General features: G+C 35.5%; 1 protein-coding gene across 4 annotated transcripts in view; it reads left to right on the forward strand.

Moving 5' to 3' along the window:
- IFT80 (intraflagellar transport 80) overlaps positions 1-25,312 on the forward strand; it is a 67,939-nt gene that overhangs the window by 31,150 nt on the left and 11,477 nt on the right. For 3 of the 4 annotated variants that reach the window (XM_076341447.1, XM_076341444.1, XM_076341448.1), the window contains exons 4-11: positions 2,365-2,474; positions 3,029-3,118; positions 4,148-4,285; positions 14,804-14,983; positions 17,358-17,476; positions 18,333-18,407; positions 20,006-20,169; positions 24,792-24,856. In XM_076341447.1, the coding sequence (XP_076197562.1) occupies positions 2,365-2,474; positions 3,029-3,118; positions 4,148-4,285; positions 14,804-14,983; positions 17,358-17,476; positions 18,333-18,407; positions 20,006-20,169; positions 24,792-24,856 (941 nt within the window). The remainder of the gene's footprint in view (positions 1-2,364; positions 2,475-3,028; positions 3,119-4,147; positions 4,286-14,803; positions 14,984-17,357; positions 17,477-18,332; positions 18,408-20,005; positions 20,170-24,791; positions 24,857-25,312) is intronic. The other variant, XM_076341446.1, reaches the window with a different exon arrangement.

A 25,312-nucleotide genomic window follows, 5' to 3' on the forward strand; every position in this document is an offset into this window, starting at 1 on the left:
GGTGGAAAGCTGCTGTATGGAGTCCCATCAGACAAGTTGTAGAAACTGCTGAAGGAGAAGGTGAATCGAGCCAATTTGCAGAAGTAAAGGCCATCCAGCTGGCTTTAGACATTGCTGACCAAGAGAAGTGGCTAGTGCTCTATCTCTGTACTGACTCATGGATGGTGGCAAATGCCCTGTGGGAGTGGTTGCAGCAATGGAAGCAGAGCAACTGGCAGCGCAAAGGCAAACCCATCTGGGCTGCCGCATTGTGGCAAGATATTGCTGCCCGGGTGGAGAACCTGGTTGTAAAAGTCCATCACGTAGATGCTCACATACCTAAGAGTCGGGCCACTGAAGAACATCAAAACAACCAGCAGGTGGATCAGGCTGCTAAGATTGAAGTGGCTCAGGTGGATCTGGACTGGCAACACAAGGGTGAATTATTTCTAGCTCGGTGGGCCCATGACACCTCAGGTCACCAAGGAAGAGATGCAACATGCAGATGGGCTCGTGATCGAGGGGTGGACTTGACCATGGACACTATTGCGCAGGTTATCCATGAATGCGAAACATGCGCTGCAATCAAGCAAGCCAAGCGGTTAAAGCCTCTCTGGTATGGAGGACGATGGTTGAAATATAAATATGGGGAGGCCTGGCAGATCGATTATATCACACTCCCACAAACCCGCCAAGGCAAGCGCCACGTGCTTACAATGGTGGAGGCAACCACCGGATGGCTGGAAACATATCCCGTGCCCCATGCCACTGCCTGGCACACTATCCTGGGCCTTGAAAAGCAAGTCCTATGGTGACATGGCACCCCAGAAAGAATTGAGTCAGACAACGGGACTCATTTCTGAAACAACCTCATAGACACCTGGGCCAAAGAGCACGGCATTGAGTGGGTGTATCACATCCCCCATCATGCACCAGCCTCCGGGAAAATTGAACGATACAACGGACTGCTGAAGACTACACTGAGAGCAATGGGTGGTGGGACGTTCAAACATTGGGATACGCATTTAGCAAAGGCCACCTGGTTGGTCAACACTCGGGGATCTGCCAATCGAGCAGGCCCTGCCCAGTCAGCACTTTTACGTACTGTAGATGGGAATAAAGTCCCTGTAGTGCACATAAAAAATATGTTGGGGAAAACAGTTTGGGTTATTCCTGCCTCGGGCAAAGGCAAACCCATCCATGGGATTGCTTTTGCTCAAGGACCCGGGTGCACTTGGTGGATAATGCGGAAGGATGGGGAAGTCCGATGTGTACCTCAAGGGGATTTGATTTTGGGTGAGAATAGCCAATGATCTGAATTATGTGATGTTAAGTACTATTATAGTTATAATAGTTATACTAATAATACACAGATATACTAATCATACTAATAATATTATATGCTATACTAATGTTATTACAATAAGAATCACCCAGACTAATGAAGAGTAACTTCAGTGAAACCAAGCAAAGCACAGTGATGATGGTACCAGAACGGACTTCAACATGAAACAATCCAACACCACATACCATCTCCATTTTTCCTACCCTGAAAGATTATTATGACAGATGGAGCCTGAAGTCATGGACTAAATGAACTCACTGAACGTTTTAGAGGGATGGCCCACAGACTAAGGGAATGATAGCTCTCTGTGTGTGTGTATATATATATATTAAAAAAAAAGGGGGTGGTGATTAATGAAAATGTACTGGAAAATATGAGACTTGAGCATGATGCAGATGGTATAGAATAAGGGGTGGATATTGTCCTGGTTTCGGCAGGGATCGAGTTAATTTCCTTCCTAGTAGCTGGTACAGTGCTGTGTTTTGGATTTAGGATGAGAACAAAGTTGATAACGCACCGATGTTTTAGTTGTTGCTGGGTAATGCTTACACTAGTCAAGGACTTTTTAGTTTCCCATGCTCTACTGACTGAGAAGGCTGGAGGTGCACAAGAAGCTGGGAGGGGGCACAGCCAAACTGGCCAAAGAAACATTCCATACCGTGTGACGTCATGCTCAGTACATGAACTGGGGAAAGCTGGCCGGGGGGGCCGCTGCTCGGGGACTGGCTGGGCATCGGTCGGCGGGTGGTGAGCAATTGCACTGTGCATCACTTGCTTTGTGTATTATTATTATTATTATCATATTATTATTATTATAATTCTATTTCAATTATTAAACTGTTTTTATCTCAACCCACGAGTTTTTCTCACTTGTGCTCTTCCAATTCTCTCCCCCATCCCACGGGGGGTGGGGGGGGGGGAGTGAGCGAGCGGCTGCCTGGTGCTTAGTTGCCAACTGAGGTTAAACCACGACACAGTTTCTGCATAATTTGATCAGATAAGTCATAAGAAATGGTTTTTTTCTTTCTTTCTGTCTACAGGAACACCAGTGTACTCAGTAGCCTGGGGACCTGATTCTGAAAAAGTTCTCTATACTTCAGGGAAGCATCTGATTATTAAACCTCTTCAGCCAAATGCGAAAATTTTGCAGGTATCATTAATGCGTTAAGGTTGTCTCACACTTCCATGTGAAAACTTTTTTCAGTTATCTAGAGTTTTGGCAAACATAAAATGTTTGTGCTAAAATTTTCCATGCAACATGAGTACCGCTCATTTCTTCCCCCCCCTTTTTTTTAGTTTTTTTGAGAATAAGGAGATTGTTCGTTTCTCTAAACAAAAAAATTTTCAACAGTTTCTGCTCTGGCTATTCCTTGGGCATGTGATTAAGCATTTCCCTTTTTGTAAATAAAGAAAAAGCAAAAAGATACTAGAAGTCTTTCCCTTTTCATTTGTTATGAAAATACATGAAAGCATCGTTTAGAACATGCTTTTAGCGCAGATTGTTAAGCTTTCATTCTGCCTTGTTCAGGCCATATTTGATGTATTTTTTTTTTCAGAAGAGATGACGTCTGTGCATTTGTACTGTTGGAAAACCTGATCTACATTGGAGTATATGAATGCTAGTAAATGATGAATTATAAATATTTAAAATAGAAGTTGTCAGACTTACTGCATCTATGGTTTGGTTTTTTTTTTCCATTTCAGTGGAAAGCCCATGATGGACTTATTTCAAAAACTGACTGGAACTCAGTTAATGATCTTATTCTTTCTGCAGGTGAAGATTGTAAGTATAAGGTGAGTACTGGTTAACTTTTTAGGGGAAACTAAATGACCAAAAACATACTAGGCATTCTGACGTTTTCTAATTTTAATAATACTTGGAAGCTTAAATTTAAATGAGAAATCTTTCAGTTTTCCAGAAAAACTTGTTACCCTGAGTTATATTATTTATAAATACATCTCGCTCTGTCTAGTAGCATAAAATTAATTTTTTTTTTTTAATACGGCAGAATAAAAATAGGTAAAATGCAACTGAAACAAACTCCAAAAGGAAAATATGTAGAAATATAGAAATGATTACTTGAAATAGTATAAGCTATGACATATACTGAAAAAGGTAATGACATATGAAATTAGAGGAGATAAAGCTACTGTTTTCTATTACAGGAGCATTAGTGAATCCCTTGGGAAATTTTTTGGTTAGCATATTCTGTATCCAAAATGCAAAGCACATATTTTGTTTCTTCCCTTAAGTAGGAACTTATTTTTAGTTGTATCATATGTTGTTTCTATCATTCTCTAAGTGTATAATGACTGTGATAAAAACATACACAATTAAGAAATTAAAAAAAAAATTATCAAAGTGTTAAAATCAAATGAATTCAATCTGTGAATTGGCTTCCTGGTATTCTGTTGGCTTCAATCAGTGAGAAAATCTCTTCGGTCTGGAAATTTGCAGAAGTGCCTCGCATTGTTGGGAAATGAGTGCAAATAGAATAAACCTTGTGGTCATTTTACAGACTTACAGTAATTTGCAGGAGACAAAACTCACTAGTTCAAAATATTTTATACAGAATAATGTAACATTTGCCATAGGAGCAAAGCAAAGTCTATTGCATTAAACAAACCAATATTGATTAGGAACAACCTTTAATGAAAAGTGAACTATGATATATGGGATTTTTCTAGTAACACAAAAAGGCACTGAAATAACTTAGTATATTTCTGCAACTTCTTTGATCATGAGGGAAAATGATAGCTCTAGAATAAGTAAAGGTACGCCCAAACTATGTTCATATAGATTTATATTTAATTTTTTTAAAGGTTTGGGACAGTTATGGACGTCTACTGTACAGCTCACAGCCCCATGAATATCCTATAACATCTGTTGCCTGGGCTGTAGATGGAGAATTATTTGCTGTGGGGTCTTTTCATACTTTGCGTCTATGCGATAAAACTGGGGTAAGTAACAACTCTGAGAAACAGCAGATGTGGAATTGTACAAATTTATTGATAATAAAGTAAGTATTCCTGAGGATATATGTGTACAGGTGGGTATTTTTATTAGCAAAAACTAGTCATGACTTCCACCACCTTGCTACTGGGTGCATCAGACTAAGGTATTGCCTTCTTGATCTGCTTAGCTCCACTTCTAAATATGTTTTGGGTTGGATAAAATTTTTTAATAATATTTTGCCTTTCAGGACATTAAGTTTTTCTGTGCATTTTTTAGCTTTTTTCCTTAAAAACACAAGGAGTTTACAAGTATCTCTTGTAAGGCGATCATAAAACGCAGTTATTGCCCATAAAAAGCAAGGAGTGTATAACAATAACCTATCTTAAAAAAGGAGGTAGAAGAACAATGTCCTGTGCTTTTATTATTTAGCTTTTTTTCTTAAAAAATACTAAGAGTTGACAAGTACATCTCATGAGGAGATCACAAAATGCAGTTGTCAGGCATTAGAAATGATAAGGCTAAAGCAGAAGTAAAAGAGAAGCTAAGAGAACATTCATGCTTCTACTTTTGATGGCTAGACAGGGCACAGTTTTTCAAGCTAAAGACATACTTTAATCCTCTCATCTGAGCATCTCTATTCTTAACTGTTGTGAGAGAAGAAAGGCTCCTAAAGGAGGTATCTTTGTTTCTCTTTTTTTTTTTTTTTTTTTTTTACTTGAAGCTTCACTCCCAGTTTGTTGTTGTTGACCTAGGGTTTTTTTTATCTTGGTCTCCAATTAAAATTAATTTAATGCAGTTTAATCTACCTTCATTGGTATTCTAAGTAAGTTAGCCCAGAGCACAGATTGACCTGATTGTCTCTGTGGATTTCCTGTGGTTCTGCAGCTTTTTGTTCAGACTCATGCTGCATCGAACCTTGATGGTTTGGGACTTTTATTGTCCCATTCTCTACCTCTTTTCTTGTTGCGTTTGTTGTTCTTTTGCTCAGACTGGGAAAACAGCGTTTGCTGTGGTGGTTTTGGACATCTTCAGTAGAGCATGGTTCTCCTTACTGTGAGCTTGGACTATGTGTTTCAAGTATTTTTACATTCATGAAGAAGAGCCTTTAAAAATTATGAAAAGAGGCATGCAGGATAAGGTTTCTGAGTCTTCATATTTCGCTTTCTATACTGATTCTGGTTTCAGTGATCTTCACTGACAAAAGTAAGTGTAAGCTAGGCGTTAAATTTGAAGTAGGGATTGCTTCTATTTTCTGTGCCTTTTCCTCTTACTTGCTTTGAAAAATTTCTGGTGCTACTTAATATGTATAAGTAAAATTTGATTATAATTATCTTGAAGGAAAACAAAAGTACTCACATGCAATTTTCTTTTGGAAAGTATTAATTTTCCGATTTTGAAAAAAGTTGTTTCATTTTGATATCTACATTTTTAAGATTTTTATGTTAAGGAGATTTTTATTACCTGTGTGTTACAAATACACTAGAAAGTTCAGAAAAGTAAAGTAGTGAGTAGAGTTGGAGCCTGAGGTATGAACTTGTGTAAAAGATTGGGGTACCGCTTACATAGGTAAAAAAGATATTGAAGTAGGTATAAAAGATAATGAAGTAAAGAAGATATTTCCTGTCTCTCTGGTATAAGGCTGGAGAGCAGATTGCAATTTCCATCATTTAATGTTTTTCATCGTTGAAATTATTCTTTTGAAAGAAGATATATCTTACTGTTAGATTTATCTGCCTCTGTTTTGTTCAGAATTGGATACTATTTCTCTTTGCAGAAGAAAATGGATAAATTGTCTCTATGTATACAGTCATAAAGATTGTGCAGTCATGCCTCAGCTGTTAGAGGATGGGGCACTCAGATGGTTGTTAAGTAGCTATATCACCAGCGGGGACATCTTTTCCTCTCCCTGGCATTCTTCTGCTTGGGTTAATGTTAGGCATTGAGGGTGGGATTTTGTCATTATCTTTACCAGCTCGGTGCACATATCTGCCGACACACTTGCTGATTCCCTTAGAAGGGTCCTTTAGGATTGCCTCAAAGCTTTTGTTCCTAGGCAAGGTGGATAAGAAGTTTTTTCTCCATTTAATATGCCACTTAACTCCACTTAAAAGGTAATTAAAGCAGTAATCTACCCTGTCGCCTTTCCATCTCCCTATACAAATACGCTGTTGTAGAAGTGTTTATATACATATACCATATTTCACTTGATGAAGCCAAATAAGGTATATTTGTGTAAAGCAATTTATGTTAGTATAATTACATCTGTGTTGGACTACATTGTGTAACATATATTGATTTAAGCAATCAGACTAGCCATTAGTATTTTCTCCTCAAAACAGCACTTTAAACCATGCCTCCTTCTTCCACAACCATTTTCCGTCTCCTTTCTGAGTGCTGGGATCACTGAGCTATATCAACAAGTGGTAAACGGAAATAAATACACTCTTGTGTGGGTGAGGCCAACAATTTAAATTGCATTTTGCACTCAATATAGATTTGTGCTTAAATGTGGCAAAGACTGGTGCAGTGGAAAAGGAAGAAAAATACTAGATTTCTTTTTCTGCTGTCGTGTATGCCGTTTCATAGCATATAGGTTTTGTTTCTGATCCCCAGAGCCTTACTGTTTTTCTTGCTCGTTATTATGTAATATAATTTACTGTAAGTATGGTTCCAACTCCTGCTAGCTGAAAACCAGTAATTTTTTAATCAGCATTTAATATTGAACAGGCTTGTGGCCTTTGTTTGAAATTTTAATGCAGATAGGTTTATTTTCCCATAAAATTAAGGGTTCTTTTACCTCGTTTATTACTCCACTCTTAAAGAAACAAAGACATGTACAGTAGCTAGTGCCGGATGCTTTTGTCTGTTTAGCAGCTAGCAATGATAACTTATTATCTTCAAAAGTCATGATTTTTCATGGAAGTTTCTTTCCTGACGTTAAATGTAAATAGTTACTAAAGAACTAGATTTGCTAGTATTGAGGGAAAAGGAAGAATGATTCACATACCACCAGAGTGATGGAGTTTGAAGAGAACCAGCCCTGGCTTTTACTGGTCAACATAGACATTTTTATTACGTCTGATGTAATGGAGCTGTATTGGCAAATTGCTCCTCAGGGAGCCATCAGGCAATATATGTATCATTAACTCTTCTCTAGCATATGTGTTCAGTTTGGGGGCATAATTAAATTAAATTCTGTTAGTGTATGTTCTTTTCTCCTTTTCTTTCTACCTGGATACTTTATTCTAGCAGTTTCATTTTTAAAAAGAAAACTACAAATATAACAGTAACTTTTAGAAGTTTTATTTCTTCATTTAAAAATCACTTTTGCTTTGATAGCATTATGTATCTAAAAGAAATTATTATGGCTATCCTATGGAATACCAAACAAAATATATTTAATATTGAAATTTGTTGTCTGCTTTAGTGTCCGTGATCATTAATCCTGCAGAGAGTGCTAAGACTAATTTTAAAGTATATATATTGAAATGTAAAGCTGGATGTATTGATGGGTAGACTTTAGCCTTCCTGGTGTTCACAGCTTTTCAGAATCTAATCACTTGGATGGGGGGCAGTGCTTAAAAAGTTCATTTATGTAAGCTATTTCCTGTGGCTCTGCATGCTTCCCTTGACATTACTGATCAGGTCAAAATATTTACACAGTAAGAGATGGTAAGAATGACTGAAATTCACTGATTTCCTCCTTCCCCACTCCACTCCCACATAAGTATCTTAGAAAATGGACCATACCCATCTGCTCCAAAGACAGGTTGCTTTCCCAGTGCCTTGGAGAGTGTAGAAGGACAATTGATAAAAAACTTTAAAGTGAAACATGGTGGTCAAATTAATCCTTTTAGAATTGCCAACAAAAGCTAGCAAAGATGGACATCAAAGTTATGTTTTAATAATGCTGAATGTATTTATTCATTTGTTTTGGGGATGCCTTTTAGATTTTCTTCCATTAATGATTTATTTACCCTTAATGGGGATTGATCAGTTTGATTTGATTTTTGATTGTTGTTATTTTCCAGATTAATTGTGCTCTTCTTGTTAAACATTTTTTCTGGTGACATTTATCTGCAATCTGTTTTCATAATCTGTTTCACTGCTAAGTCTTGCCCTTTGATTTATTTTTATCTTGAATTCATCACTATGCTTAACAATTGCTTTGTGATGAAAGCAATTCTCTGCATAAATCTGTAAGTTCATGGTTTTAAATTATTATGTACATTCTACAAACTCTTTTATTACAGAGTGAATTGTGGCCATTTTACTAGACTGGTAGTTTGCTTATTTGATTCTGTTGTATGTGGCTTTTTATATTGCATAGCTTGCTCCATGGAATGTCTAATTTTGCTAGAAATTTTATAAAAAACATTTGGAAAACTTAATAAAATTTAGGGAATATTGCCTAGTACCTTTAGAAAATAAAGGAAAACATTCTGCAAGTGTAACAACTACTCTTCACCCACCACCCTGTTTAAAACAAGTGTGAGTATGGTGCTATGGCTAAAAAATATTGAACTCTGTGATAACATGTTTCTATTCAGCTTTTTCTCAAAAAGATACAAACTTGAACTTAATGAAAGTTGATTACGTTAATTTGATGGCCAGGGTTGGTCACAGGTTAAATAGTTAGCAGTGTTTGTCCTTTTTTCCTTATTTCCTTATTTTTTAAACTGTCAACAAGGAGAAGCTTTGAAAAGAATTTAACTATCTACAGAGAAGCTTTGAAAATAATTTAAGTGTTTAGCATTAAAGCCATGACTTTCATTCAGGACAGTAAATTGTGTGACTATTGTAAAATTAACATAATTTATCCTTTAAATTAACATTAGATATTAGACAAATATAAAAGAGAGCGCAAGATTTTGAAAGTGAATGTATACAGTGCATATGTTTTCATATTATTCTGATAGTGCTGAATTGTCCTAAACTAAAGCAGTATGAAAACCCAAGCAAATCTGTTTTCTATAGAGTTACAATGAGCTTTGATCCCCTTAACATTTAGTTTTAGTCTTGTTTCAGAGAGATACGCATTTGGCAGTGTAACAAAAACAAGGGTTTTTTTCTGCACTGTCTCTATTTCATCTACCTTTATTAACAGTCATGATCCTGAATTCTTTGTAGCTCAATAAAAGAAAAAATATTACAGATAGGTTTCCATGGAGTTATGTTGTTGACTGATTCTTTCCAAGTTGGTATATTTTAATTTATTAGAATTGGCTAATGTAACTTCTGGAAGAAAATGAAAACAAGTGGATCATCTAGGGAAGTAATAATCTATTTAAAGAACTACATCAGTGTTTCATTTTCTAAGGATAAGAATTTATATGGGACAGTTTGTCATCCTATTTTTAGTTCTTGGGTCTAATAATTACGAGAATGCTTGATTTCAGGAGAATTTTAGATATCTTCTGCTTGGCTTTGTTCTTCTAATACGCAGCTTAATACCTCATCTGGAGGTCATGGCTTAGTTCTTGATAATTCACATTAATTACTGGGATCAAGTCCAACAAATATTTAAGAAGGCAACAGGAATCCTTCATAGTTCTGTACTTCAGTAGTCATGTCAAGGATAGTTTCTCCTCTTCAGGTAAATTGCCCTATATTCACATGTAGCACTGGATTTCCTTACCTCCAGTTACGCATGTTGTCTCTGGTTTATAGAATCTTTTGTGGATTCCTGTGTGGTAGGAATTGAAAGCCTAATAAGTCTTCTTATATTGTAAAATATCATTATATTTTATACTGAGTAAAATATCTAAGCGGGGGGGTATATATAGACATATATACATATATATTTCCCACAAGCTAATTCCATATATGTGTGCATATTCAGGTGTTTCTAATGCACCTAAGTATGGATTTGCTTTGGATAATTGATTTTTATAATCTTGTAAGATCCAATTTGCCTTCCATTACATCAGAAAATTAGTAGTCATTTTCTGATGAGAAGCTTCTAGGCAGTTTGCACTGAAGTGTCGGTTCATCACTCAGAAGTAGTGAGAGCTGATTGCCAGCTTTTACTGGACATTCAGACTATAATATATTTTCAGATGTCAGCTACCTCTGTACTAATGTGAAATGCCCTACGGGGCACAAGGAAAACTGGGCCTTCACTTAAAAAGAAATAATAAATAGAAGTCTTCAGTTATTAGGACCTGAAACTTTAAGTGTCAGACTTGGATTGGAGGCTGATTCTAGCACACTTATCTAGGTTTATATGAATTGGGGCATAAAGGGACAAGAGCATGTATTTGCTGTTAGTCCATTCTGCGCTCTGATTCCTGGAATGGATTGTGCAGGAGATCGCACATTTTCTTTTCATAAAAAAAGGCAAAACAATGGGCAAAGACTATTATTAAAGTCAGTGGATTAGGTATGCTGTGTAGATTCTGACATCATGGGGAGGTTCAGCAGTATCAGCTTTAGTTCAGCTTATGTCAGCATTCCCTGTTCAAAACTCCACGTACTGGTAAACAGAGCTGAAACAGAGACCAGCCAGGAACAACTAAGTGTCCTTTGCACAGCTGACATCAGTATTACTCTTATAATTTAAAATTTAGGAAAATACTCTTTCTTCACTATGTTCTTTCAAAACATTTATGCTGTGGTATTCTGTGGATAACCATTCTTAATTTACTGCATTCAGTCCAGAAATAATAACTAACTAGATCCTTCATATTGAGTCTTGGAGCATCAATATTATACATGTGAAAGACTGTTCCTGTTCCTGGGACACAGAGTTCTCTGCATCTGCTCATTGAAATAATTTCACTGACATCTCAAGAGCCTACTCAGTTTCCGTTTATGGAAGTCAGACAGTATTCAATGACTATAGTACTTAATCTTTTTTACTACATTGTGCAATCAGAAAAGGGAAGCTTAAGTTATTGCTTTTCTGTATTTATTTAATATAATGAAACTTTTATAACTACTGTTTTTGTTCTTGAGAGAGTTCGTTGAATTAAATGAAAAATTAATTATGACACAGGAAAAGTATAAGCCAAACAGTAATACCAAAGTATAATATTGCAGCTAATGTTAGAACAGCGTTCATATAGTCATATTCATACCCTTTTTTTTTAACTCAGTGTATCTAGGAAATACATAACAGCTATTTCGGATTTTAAAAAATGTTCCTATCTTATAAACGGAGAGCTAAATGATTTTTATTATAACATTTTGTGTACATGATAAATGCACCAGACATTTGCAGGGAGTGTGACTCATTGGAGTGGTCTGAATTATACTGAGAGCTTTCAAAAATAACTGGAAAATAAAACTTTGTAATTGCTTTATATATTTAAAAAAAAATTAGGTTGTAATCTGGAAATATTTTACTGAGTATTTCAACTACCTGGAAAAAAAAGACTTCTGGTTCAAAAACAAAAAAGTAGTTTTGGAAATGTATCCTCTCAGAGGTGCAGCATATCTGCTATGCATAAAAAAGTAGCACCAAAGCCACATTCTTCAAGCTCCTTAAACTGGTTCTTAATTGATGGCTTGATGCCCCTTTGTTATTCATTCTGACTGATGGGTAGATTCTTGATCTAAGGGAAATGGCCTTGTCTGTTTGGGAGGATCCCAATATTCAGTTTTGAAATAGTACTTCTTCAGACTGTTCTCAGATAGATCACATCTGGCCAGCTGTGAAAAATATGTCTCAGATGTAGGACATTTAGAGCGTTCTCTGAGTGTGCTTGTTACAATCATTTGTCCTGCAACCTCAAGTGCTTACTCATTTGCCATATAAGGATGTCAGACATAGTTAAATATTATGCTCTTAATTACTATAGAGTGTTTCATACAGAATTCATCCCGTTGAGACAGAAGAGTAGGTTATGGACTTTTCTCCAAAAATTGCAATTACCTTCCCCAACTGCAGATAATATAGGCAGTGAATGGCGTGTCTCTGAGCCAAGAGGCATGGAAGCCGAAGCCTTAAAATTGAGTGCTTGAAATTGGAAATTCAGTCAGTGCTGACATTGTCTTTCACTCACCCTTATGCGCATAGGCAGTAAAAGAGCCTTAACTCAGTAGGTCATTTTACATAGTATTCTGCAAATCATTAGCACAACTGAGAGATTGAATTTCATCCCATTGTGTTTCCTTGCTATTGAATGTTTAAGTCTGACACCTTTATTTTACTGTAATTTTTGTGATTTCATTTCTTATAAATCATATGAAGACTTTGTGTGAAGGACTTGGTATTTCTTGGGTTTTATGTGTACTGCAAAAGAAATCAGAATACAAAATGTGTTAGAAACATTAGGTGAGTATTTTCTTCCAACTGTTTCCCCTTTGGTATAATATCATGTATCCAAAGTCATGAGAATCCAATGTCTACATTTAATTTCAATCACATGTTTCTTCTTACTGATATGATTTTTAAGATTTAAAATGTATTTGAATATTCGGGTAGTTCTTCAATTGCCAAATGTTTTCTTAAATATTCTATTACATAGTTCTGAAGAGGCTATAGTTGAGATTTGCTTCTCATTTTAAAACCTGGTTTAATGTCTTCCTAAAAGTCCATAAAAAGTTTATTTCATTTTTTTGTCATCCACTTTCAGGGAAACACTTGTTTGGAGATTTGGGATGATTTGTATGAACTGTATTTCTGAGATGCAAGAGATAGAAAATAAGTGTGTTGGTCTGAAAATTATTCTAGTTTTTAACAAGAGTGTATTAATAAGGATCCAGTTAAACTTTAGAGGAGTCTCGTACATAAGGCTGGGGGAATTTAAGAATAAAGTTCTTCATTGGGGGAAATTTAAATATTGAAAAGGAACAAAATTAGGTTTAGTTATAAATGTAAGCTTCTCTCAGAACTACATTCATGCTATGGATCATGAAAGAAGGAAAAAAGCAAATGCTAGTTTTAATACCTTTTCCTTGTTCTTTGTGCTAGGGGGATTTATAATTTTATTTTTTGCAGTGCTAACAGAGAATGAAAACAGAGAGAATGAAAATATGCGGGGGTGTCAAAGGATAAGAAATCATGTGCTGTTTCATTAAAGTGCATGCTCTGCCTGTGCGTCCCCATTGCACTGGAACAGGCGATTCCATGGTGCTGTATGGGCAGGATGGGAGGCACTGTGCCCTGTGCAGAGGCAGGCAAGGAATTAAAATGTTAAATGCAGCTTACACCCTGTTGCTAGAGAGTATAAAGCTCCTTTATTTTTTTATTAAAAACATCTTTCAGCAGCCAGCCCACAGTTCATGAACTGCTGTATAATCTCTGGTGTCATTTGCCTGAGGCTGGCTAGCTGCTTGGGCAGAGCAGCATGTCTCCTGGTCCCTGATCCGTACTGCACTACAAGCTTCCAGTCACTGCTGCTTTCACAGCTTCCTGCTGTCCCAATAATTTTGGGCTTCCATTTAAAAAACAACAAACCAAACTGATAACTATATTTTAATAGACATAGATGATGTAAACCAGTAGTAGAAGATGAAAGAAAATGTTAGCCGCAGTAGCACAGAAATGCATTCTTTAGGTCCAAGTGAGCCTTTCCACCTTGCAAAATCCAGTTAGCAAGAAAATGTACAATGATGCCATTTTGCCTACCATTTGAATTTCTAGCTCCATAGGAAAGCAGATACACTACTTATTTTGATAATAAGATTCTGAAATACAGTTATTTGACCTGTGCCTCCACGACATTAAATTGTGATACTCCTCTGTGAGCACCTTTTAATTAGTCTAAAACGAATGCAACACACAGAGCTGTTGTTTCTGGTTCTCTCCAAAGCTAGGCCAGATGTCACTGCTTTGGTTGCAGTAATGTTTCAATTTTTTTGTTGTTACTAAAAGCACAGCAACTGGAAATTTTTAATACATCCTTCCCCTGTACAGTAACGACAGAGACTAGAGAAAAAGGTAGGCAAGGTATCCAACTTCTTTTTTGTGTTAGGAGGAGAACAGTATACAGGCATTGCTTTCAGAGCTTTTCTTAATTCACCGATGTCCCTTATGTTGGAAGCATGGAGAGAAGCAACACAAGAACTTTGCAATTCTCTGTATACTGGGATAGGAGTGCCTTGTTTATACTGACTGATTTTGCCCAGGCCTTGCTATTTCTATGTTCAGGAGCTGCCGTCACTGCAGCATAAACTGAATGCATCACACTTAAGACCATAGCCCGCTGCACCCATGTAACCAGTATAATTGTTTCTAAGTATGTTCACTTAATTTTTATGTAGTGATTGTCTAGATTTATGAATGACTAAGTACCCTTTTAGTCTATTGTGACTAGATAACTTTTACCTAATGTGCTCCAGGCATTGTGACGTTTTTCATTTCTGCCATACCTGATGGTTTTCCTTTTTGTATCCCTGTTTTTCAAGAATCTGACTTAAGACATCTAATCTCTTTGGTTTGCTTATTCAAGCTGTAGTAAAAAGTTAGTTCACTGATGTTTCTTAAAAAATTATAACCGTGCAAATCTATTTATTACCATAAATCATTTCCAAGAAGTAAAAAAAAAATTAAGAATTCTTTTCTCTTTTTCTGCAAGTGGTCTTATGCTTTAGAGAAGCCAAACACTGGCAGCATATTTAATATTGCTTGGTCTATTGATGGCACTCAACTAGCTGGAGCATGTGGAAATGGACATGTCATTTTTGCCCATGTAGTGGAGCAACGCTGGGAGTGGAAGAACTTTGAAATAACGTTAATTAAGAGGAGAACCATGGAGGTAAACTTCACAGTTCAGAGCTGTGCATTCTGATTACTAGCTTTCTTAAGGCTTTTTTTAATACAAAATGGGAATTTGTAATCATCGACAAAACATTATCCTTTTTTTTCTATGTATATGTGACTGAAAATGTTTAAGATAATAAAATGGCCATAGTTAGCAAATGGTGTAAATAATTACCAGTTGTACAGAAGATCAGATCCATGTAAACCAAACCATGCCACCAGATGGACCAGAATTACATAAGTCAGAAGTACTTTATCCTCCAGAAAAATGCAAAGCTCGTTTGAAGAGCATGTGAAATTAACTGTGGGAGGCCACTTAGAAGAGAGAGATCATTTCAAGTGTAATGAAAATGTTTATGCAGAAAACAATACAAATACATTGGCCAAAATCAAAGCATCATATTAAATAGTATTGCAGTAACTGTCAGTAAAGATGAAGCTGCATAATTAAGTATAGATAATATAGAGGAGCTTTCTTTACCTTATCTGCATTCATGAGTTGCTGGGGGCACTGATGCACTTTGTAATAGCTAATGCTTTAGTAAGGTTTACTGTAGCCCTGTTGTTAATGAAGCTATGATGAATGTTGCTGTCTTAGGGCACTTCCAGATAAATTTCATTGCTGACTATAACTGTAAAGAGTTGTAATATGCTTTTCTGCACCACATATTGTATTACAGCCTAGATTCAGATCTTCCAAAGCTATAGAAATTTGTCATATAACATATATCAGGGACCTGCATGGTGCTTCCAGCTGAGTACTGAGCAATAGGCATTGACCTCAATGGGAGCTGCCAAGTCTCAGCACTGCTGGAAATGAAACAGGCCCCTACATGTGGTTTCTGGAGCTTAAGTTTAGGATCCTTCTTTTGAAAAATCTTGGCCTGAATCCACATTTAGGTTACCAAATATCTGGGAATGAATACAAAAATATGAATTTTTACCTTCTAATTTGTCCTCTGTGTTCCCAGACACTGACTCACAACATTCACTCTCTAAACATTGGGATAATATAAGATTTCCATTCTTACAAATTTTCCAAATTACACATTTGATATTGGACACCAGGCCAATATTTTCAATATCGAAGTCAAGTTCCTAAATTCCTAATTAGGCCCTTAAATGTTTTTTGGTCTTGATTCTTTAATGTTGAATATGTAATTGGGAAAAGTTGTAACAACAGAAATGTTGTATTGCAATTTGCTCCGGTGGGTGGGATAACATGAGTCAGTGTCTGGGAACACAGAAGACAAATTAGCAGGTAAAAATTCATATTTCTTCTTTCATTCCCAGACATCGACTCGTAACAGATGGGCCCTGTCAATAATCTCCAGGGTGTTTAAATATGCAAACAACTGAGGAAGTATAGCTAACCCTGATTCAGGACTAATTTTTTATTTTATTATTTTATAGTGATTTTATTTTATTCCTATATATTTATGTAGGAAAATACTGCCTACAAAAAAGTTCTAGATGCATTCTTTTTTTCTGAGTGCTACAATAGCTAAGTTAATTATGGACATATCACTGCAGTGGACATAGCAATTACTATGTCTTTGGAAATGGTTTCTAGGCTTTCATAGTAATTGAGTTCAGCCCTTGTTTTGCAATTGGTTGCATAATGGACAAAATCAAAAAGAAGTTACCACCCCCAGAATGGTGACATCTTCAAATACAAAACGAAACAAACAAAAAAATCCTGTCATATCTCCTTAGATTTTAGCTGCCTAAAATCTTTGAGCTCAAAAATCTGTGTTGATTACAGGCAAACTGTGATTTTCTTGAAACATTGTCATTTGAGCAAATTGTCACAGAAATGGCAAAGGCACAGCCTGCTCACCAAGGCTGTCTCCTAAATTTCCCTTACTTCAGAGTGTGGTAGCATTAAAATATATGCTAGAGCTATTCAACATCTAGACAACATATCTTTATCCAAATCTTGGATATTGCTGAATTGTTTTGATGGGATCACTGAAGTATTATATTTCAAATGTTTAAATGATCAGCAACTGAACACTGAGTGTTAAAATGGGAACTTTCAGATGTCCTTGATCTCAGATGATTTTTTCAACCTCATGTATAATATTGCACTTATACCTTATGTATTCCAAGTACACATTAATTACTCCTTTCTTTTAAGGAACTCCATCCAGCTCTTCAGTAATTATTCATTGTTTATTTTGAGTTTATAGAACCTTTGAGTTTAAGTTTCCATCAGTGCTGTGAAAGTGCCTGTTCCCACATGGATATGTTCTGCTAATGGCATAACAGTATCAGCATGTACTTATAAGAAAGAATATGTTATTTCACTAGTTAGTTTTCATTTCAGTTATTGTTGTTTTATTCAACCAAAATTTTCTTTTGATTAGGTGCACAATGTTATTAATGATGCGGTAGATTTGTTGGAATTCCGTGACAGGGTTATTAAGGCCTCTTTGAACTACGGGCATTTGGTTGTTTCAACTTCTCTTCAGTGTTATGTGTTTTCGTAAGTAATAAAAAATCATGAAGCTTTCTCAAGTTTATCTAACAGTTGTAAGAGAGTAACAGAAACTTTATTTGAAGTACAGTAGTTTGTTTTGTTTTGTTTTAACTAATTGAAGTATTCTATGGAACCTAGCATCATTTACAACAAAATGTATTGGAGTATAGTTGCCCTCCCCCGTCATCCTTTCTTTCAGCTTCTTGCTGGTGCCATGACTGCCTGTTCATTTTGCTACAAAAATTTGGCAAGCTTTCTTTTCACGTAGAGGCAGCAGGAATGGTGGCTGGATGCAAGTGTATTTGTGCCTCCATCTAGGGACTTCATTTTTTGGATACTGCTTCTGGCATGCCATTATTTTGGAACAGAATAGGAATGATTCAATCCTGCATCATGTTTTAAGAACATGATATTCTGTTTCATATGCTGAAATTTAAAGTTTACTCCTAAAGGCACTTATCTGTTCAGTGAGATGACTAGTGCTGAACAATAATACAGCCCGTAATAGGGCACACAAGAGAGGGATTCTATCCTACCTCTGGATCACTGTAAAAGAGTTGAACCACAATTCAGAAATATTTTTAAAATGTTTGTTTCATATAAATTTTGCTGTTTACTCAGACTTCTAGGTCTTGCTAGTGTGAAGGGATGCAAAAATGAAGGCAGAAGTGTTATTGGATCATACTGCATGGTTATCAGTGTTACTTGGCTTTCTAAATGCTGTTTTCCTTTTGAAAACCGCCCTTTTTAGGAATGTTAGATTATTAAAATGTGTGTGCTTTACTTAGTGAATTCAACTTCGTATTTGCAATGATATGTGAAGATCAGCGGTTTTAATGAATGATTAATTTTTTCTTTGCAGTACAAAGAACTGGAATACACCACTGATCTTTGACCTGAAGGAAGGAACAGTTAGTTTGATTCTACAAGCAGAAAGGTAGCTTACTACTTGTAATGCTCACTATTAGATGTGAACGTGCATTTCCTAAAACTTTGTTATATAACATAAGCACATATTGAAATAATAGAAATAGACAACAAGTATACAGTATTGGTAAGTAGCATGTGAAGGCCGAGCTGGTATATTTGCCATAGATCTGTGATGGCTGTAATGAATCTTTTAATATATTACATATGTATGTTTATACTCTTATTTATGGAACAAAGTAGATCTTCTGACATTAACACTGGGTTTTTTTGATGTTTTATATTGCCTTTTTGAACTGGGATTTTTTTAAAAATTGGAATATATTTTATATAAATTATCTTTGGTCTCCAATTTTTATTAAAAGCATTGCCAGGTATGCCAAATAAAAAGAAATAGTTGCATTTTTCTTATGTATTTGTATTTATTTTTGCAAGAAATTACTATTTTGTTCTCAGTTTAAAAAAAATTTAATCTGTATTTCCTGAAAATCATTTGTCAACGAGATCTTTATGTGTGCTTTTGTAGAAAGAGAGTCTTTCAAAAGACTAAGAATAGGAACAGAAGTAAAAAATCTTGAGTTTTGATTGTAGTCGTAGTTCTCTTGCACAAATATTGTCAGACAACTATTTCAGCATAGTGCAGCACAATGCTCACTGAATTTTTGAGTGCCCCAGATTAAACATTTATGTCCTAGTCTACAAAGTTACTACAGCAGAGAATGGGTAAGCAAGTGGACAGGATTTTGAAGATCAAGTTCTAGATTTGAAGTTTTGTACTGCTGATTAAAAGTAAATTTTGGAAACATGACGCAGATTCTTTGGCAGTGTAGGTGATCATGATGCCACAGAACTGAATCTAAGGTTTTGGTAAAACCAGTCTACCTTGACAGACAATGTACGAACAGACAGTGGTTCATTTGGTGCCAGTGATTGGTAACATTTACAACAGCAGAGGGTCTAACAACTGGCTTTTTGTTTATGGATGTGTTTTGTGTCTATGAACTATAGATACTGTACTTACCAAACAGTTATTGTTATGTGGAATTATTTATATTTTTTATAAAATTTTGCAAAGTTTTCCTGCAAATAAGTTATTTTTCACTGAAGCCCTGCATCGTAATAGAAGGTGATCAGTTCATTGGAAGTGTCTTCTGTTTGCTTTACATTATAATCTAGTTGTACTGAAGGAAATTATACAGGTAATACTATTTCAAAGCTAGCTGTAAACATTAAAGCTGTTTCTCACATGTATACACACGGCATTGTCTCATGGGGTGATGTGTGGGGAGTACAGTCTGCAGCTGTACGCTTTTGTCATCTGGAGTTATGAGATTTGAATGCCATAATATCTATAACAGATAAAATCACAGTGATTCCAGATAATAAATATTTCTCATGGAAAAAGATAACATTCACATTAAAACTGAAATCTTCCATACAGAGAAGGAATATCAGAATATAAACTTTGAAATGTAAAGCTTAGAAATGATGTAGTTTAACTGAAAACAATTGCAGGATATTAGACCATTACCTTCAAATTGTTGAAACTGTCTTTATGCTTTTCTGTATTACTTAGTGATTTACATTTTTGTTGGGGTTTTTTTGTAGGCATTTTCTTCTTGTAGATGGTGGAGGACTTTATTTATATTCATATGAAGGAAGATTAATTTCCTCTCCAAAATTTCCAGGAATGAGAACAGACATTTTAAATGCCCAGATGGTATCTCTGAGTAATGATACTCTAGCAGTAAAAGACAAAGCTGATGAAAAGGGTAAGTTCTCCATTCGAATAGTTCCATGTTTGCTAATAATTCATTATGAAGTTTTCAACATCTTTGCATTTAACTTTACTTAGCATAGTTGTGGTAAAAAAGCATAAAGCATAAATGATTTATTTATGATATAAATGAAAGATAATATTTATTATAAAAATTAATTAAAATGATGGGTCTTGCTTAACTTTGATTAAAAAACTTGAAGAGAATGATATATGTCTCTGAACTTCCAGTTGTGTGTAATGCATCAGAGAACCACGGAATATTTACAGTAAATACTTGAACGGTAGGTTTTTACTCCCTGACATGTGATTTTTCTAAAGAAGTACCTCAGCAACTTTTTCTGCTTGAGTGCTGCTCTTAGAAGCTACCAGTACATTAGCTGTGATTAATTTAGTTCTCAGATGTTCTTTTGTTCTAATTTTTTCGGCTTTGTGTCTTTACAGCGTGTAAGTTTTATATGCAGCTGATATGACTATAGTTACGAGGCTGTGACATTCTGTCTCAGTGTTGTGTTCTTCAAGATTTTTATCCTCTTAAATTTTGTGGTTTGGCATCAAAAGCACTATAATTATAAAACACAACATGGCCAATGAGCTTCAGGTAAATTTTTGCATTAATGAGTGCTACAGGAGTCTCTTTTTGTCAGTCAGCTTTTTTCCTTTGTTCTATCTCTTGATGCAAATGTGTAGTTTGCCTGTGCAACAATTTAAATTTTCAGTGTCTGCTGGAGACAGACACTTCCATTGCTGGAAAACCCATGGTACTATGACTTTTGACTTTATAACTGTGCCATTTATAGGCCATACAAATATTACAATACAGGGTTGCAGTGCTATCTATAGCTGTATTTCTCCTGCGATATGGCCAGTAAGGGGATTACCAGTGGGAAGAACTGTGCACAGGAGGTGCTGTTATTGCAGAGTGAAACAGTGAAAACTTCCTGCCCGTGGTTCCAACTGACACTAACTCAATCTATTATCTATAACTCTATCTGTTATCCTAGACTTAATGATTAGATTTTAAACAGTTTCAGAATTTTAGAATTCTTTGTCTTGCAGCAAAGAAGAATCATACTTACCTTCTTTTTGCCATAGAAAAAACCTTTCAGTGTGAAGTACGAAAGACAAAAGAAGATCCTGATTATTATAAGCAGTGAGTTAGCCCTTTAGTACTGATTGCATGGTAGTTTTCTCAGCATATAACCCACAACTTAAATTACTTGATGACTGAGAAAAACCCTTGTAATAATCCTTTAAAACATCCCTCGCCAAGCAAAAGAAAAATTAGGTGAGAATTTTCTCACTTCCTTGTTACAAAGCAATTTTGCTGCTCTGTACAACTTATATGTATTTTTTTTCTTGTACAACCTTCTCTTTTATGTTGAAAACAAATACTTTAATTATTACACAGCTATTTTAGATATTTATTTTAGATATTATGAATTTTGAATAATTACTTTAAAGAGTAGTAATATAACTAATGTACATTTCATTTTTAAGGACAACAAAGGAAAATATTATCCTCAAGCATCAAGACATTAAAGATATCTAAAATAGCTGTGTAATAATTAAAATGGATTTTAATTAGCAAAAATATTTCAGTGTAAATTATTCAGAAGAAAGCAGTAGTTTGCAAAAAAAAATTGATAAGTGAAAAGTTGCATCTTATTTCTGGTCTTTTCTCTTTTACTCTGTGTCTTTGTATTTATATTACACAAGTGTATGTATGTTTGTTTATATATTACTTAATATGTATAACAGACTTTATTTTATTGCCATATTGACACTTAGATGCAGTTAGAATAAAAACAATAGAAGTATTTTAAATAAATTGAGGTTATATAGAAAATTCATCCATAAATATCAACTGCTGTCTATATGCATGCATATTTAAGATTTTGATGGTAAACTCACTCTCTTGCCCGTTCCCCTGCCCATCTTCCTGAATAGACTGAAGAGCATCTCCACCTCCCAAGCATTCCTGTTAGTGTCCTGAAAATCTTGTCAGCCTGCATGCAGGCTAATCTTCATCAAAATTGTAATTTACAGAGGCTGGGTTTCTGGCTATGTTTTCAAGATAAGCTTTTCAAATGATCCTGTTGAAAGGAGTTTCCACCAGGGCAATGAGTAGGGGTGGGGTTTTTTCTTTTTCTTTCTTTTTTTATATACGAGTCCCACTAGTAGTGGTACAAGCCTTATAATATGCCAGCACATGGGAAAACAGATTCTTGGCACAGGAAACCATGGCTTATCTAGGCCTGTTTATTCTTCTCGACTCACCCCAGCAGAAACGTTTTTCTTTTCTTTGCCCTATTTTGAGGGCAGGTCTGTTTTTCATGATGCACTGCATTATAGAAATATCTAAGATAGCTCAGTTTGATACAGGAAGCAGTTTACACATCGTAGAATGTGTAAACTATATATAGTTTATATATGTGTAGACTATATATAAAGTATGTATGAATAGTTTTTGAACACACATAGATGTATGTGCGTCACACACACAAACACATTCAGAATTTACTCTGAAACAGAGAAAGATATGACTTGCTGTGCTTCAGTGTTGTTACTTGGATATTCTTCCTCTTTCAGTAATCTAGACAAAAGATTGGTACCTCTGCACTTACAGTCCTTCCTCAATCTCTAGTGAAGCTGGAAGAGGGAGGTGAGCCTATTCTCAAAAGGGGAAGTGCTGGCCCTAGGAGCAGTTTTTCCGTGATAATAGAACGTGTGTGTTAAAAGGCACAGCGGCTGTTCTCTTTCTCTGGATATTCAAAGTGAGAAAATGCCCTTTGTTTATATTTTTAATTTATACACATTAAAAAGATATATTTTAGGTTCTAAATGACTGTAAAGCAATGTGGAGTTGTTCCAGATAGGGCGGGGAGCGAGGGAAACCAACCCCAAACTTATTTTCTGAAATACCTTAATAAGCATTGTAGATTTTTACCAATTTTACTTGTCAATTAGGTACAGCAGTTTTCTTTAAAACTCTCTTAATCTCACTTCCTATAGCTGGTATAGTAGCAGTAAAATTGGCTTGTATAGCTAGATCAAAATAAATTTCATGCAGGGAGCCATGCGTAAAAGTGAGAAAAATACCACTTCTCAGGAGCAGCTAGTTTTCTTTTGTATATTTAGCCAGCTGCCAAGAGCAACACTTGTGCAAAACCCTTTCTTTTCCTCCTCTGCAAACTCAACCAATGTTTTCTGAACACCTGCTCTTACAGTTGTTTTTTTTAATTCTGCCTGTATAACCATTGACCTCAAACCAACATCCTGTGTCCTGGTGAAAGAAATGCACAGCAGGATTAACATGTTAACATCGCCATCCTTTGGAATGAATGTGTATGTTCACCTTATATTGTATACTTACAGGTAATGTGTTGAAACCGCAGGTGGGATGTGTTATTAACATCTGAAATGTTTCTGTCACATCTGTGTTTTCCATGAACTAACACGGAATCATGTGCTTTAAATTACAGCTGGTGTTCCTTATAATGTTACTGTTTTCTCTAGGTTTGAATAGTCTACCTACATCTGTCTGAATTTGTGTGTATATTCACAGACTATATATAAAGTATGTATGAATAGTTTTTGAACACACATAGATGTATGTGCGTCACACACGCACACACACGTGTATATATAGAGAGAGAGACAGAAAGAAAGAAAGAGAAACTTTATTTTTAGGCAAGTTGCAAATTTGAGTCTTCACTGGATATCCCAGAAGTACAGATGATGTAGGTGGGGGTTTTTTGGAGGTTTTTTTTGTTTTCTTTTTTTTTGAGGGTGAGACAGGGAGAGAGTGGAACAGATGGACTTTTGGTGAAGATTGCAGTAATTAAATATAAAATTCAAGTATATCTGGATAAAGCAAATACTTTTTGAGGAAGCCAGTTATTAATGTATTGTCATTAACTGTATCATCATGACAAGAAGAAACCCTAAACTGTCCTGGAGCAAAATATGCCCAGGGACCACTGTATTAAGAATTCAAAATAGAGCAGATTATTAACAAAACAGAGAATGCTTCTGAAGAATGTTTTACCCGATAGTTCAGAGGACAGCTTTCTATATATCTGATACTAATTCCTTTAGGAAAATATATCAGTCAATGGTATCACTTCCTAAACTTTCATATTCATCAAAATTGTGAGTTAAGATTGAGTAAATCTATCGGATAGCCTTGGTAACATTAATTTATTCAGAATGCAGGGTACAAACTTGCATCAGATAGAATTCAGTGTCATTTCTGTAAATGACCATTTGAGCTGTGATAGGAAGTAAAACATTAGTTTTCTCAATTCTGTATCAATCCATAATATCATGTTTCAATGGCTGTCAATGCTCTGAAAAGAATGATGTTTGAGAATTTTCACAGATCACTCTGATTGCAAAATGAAACTATTCCTAAGCTCAGCAGACTATGACGGTTACATTTTCCCAACTGTAAGATTCTTTTTTGACCAGAGTGTGAAAGTCACTGGTAAATCTAGCACACAGTAATAAGTATCCACTTGCAGTAAATTGTACTCTGAAAATGAATGGAACTGCATGAAACATCTATGAAGAACTGTTGCTTTTAACTAATAAACCATCCTTTTTTTTCTTCAGTTATCTACATATTTGAAGCTTTATCTGGAAAGCCATTGGGTGATGGAAAGCCTCTAACCCATAAGGTAAGACAAAGGATATAATGTCTCTTTTTTATTATACTTTGAAATTAAGAATCAATAATGGGTTTCCTCAATAATGGGTCTAATAACCTATTAAAGGTTTACAATCTTAATAGAAAGGAGCTTGACAACTCTAGCTGACTCTTATAACAAAAATCAGATTCTTTATGCAGTGTTGATATACAAAGGGATATACTATAGGTTGTGTTCATTTACTGGCATGTGTTTCCCATGCACATAAGAGTTTGAAACTACAGGTAAATAGTTTTGTTATGCAGTAAAACTGATCAACTGAGTTTTCTTTGCATGTACTCCAAAGCAACTTTTATTAGTGCTGACCTGTTCTTAACACTGAAGAAAAGAACATCAGTGAAAAGCTGTCTGTCTTCAGTCTGAGCTTTTACTGGTTTTACTTCAAAAATGATTGCCTGAACGGCATTTTACTTTTCTTCACTCTTC

Source organism: Aptenodytes patagonicus, chromosome 6, assembly GCF_965638725.1.
Source record: "Aptenodytes patagonicus chromosome 6, bAptPat1.pri.cur, whole genome shotgun sequence".
In the NCBI taxonomy this organism is placed as follows: Eukaryota; Metazoa; Chordata; class Aves; order Sphenisciformes; family Spheniscidae; genus Aptenodytes; species Aptenodytes patagonicus.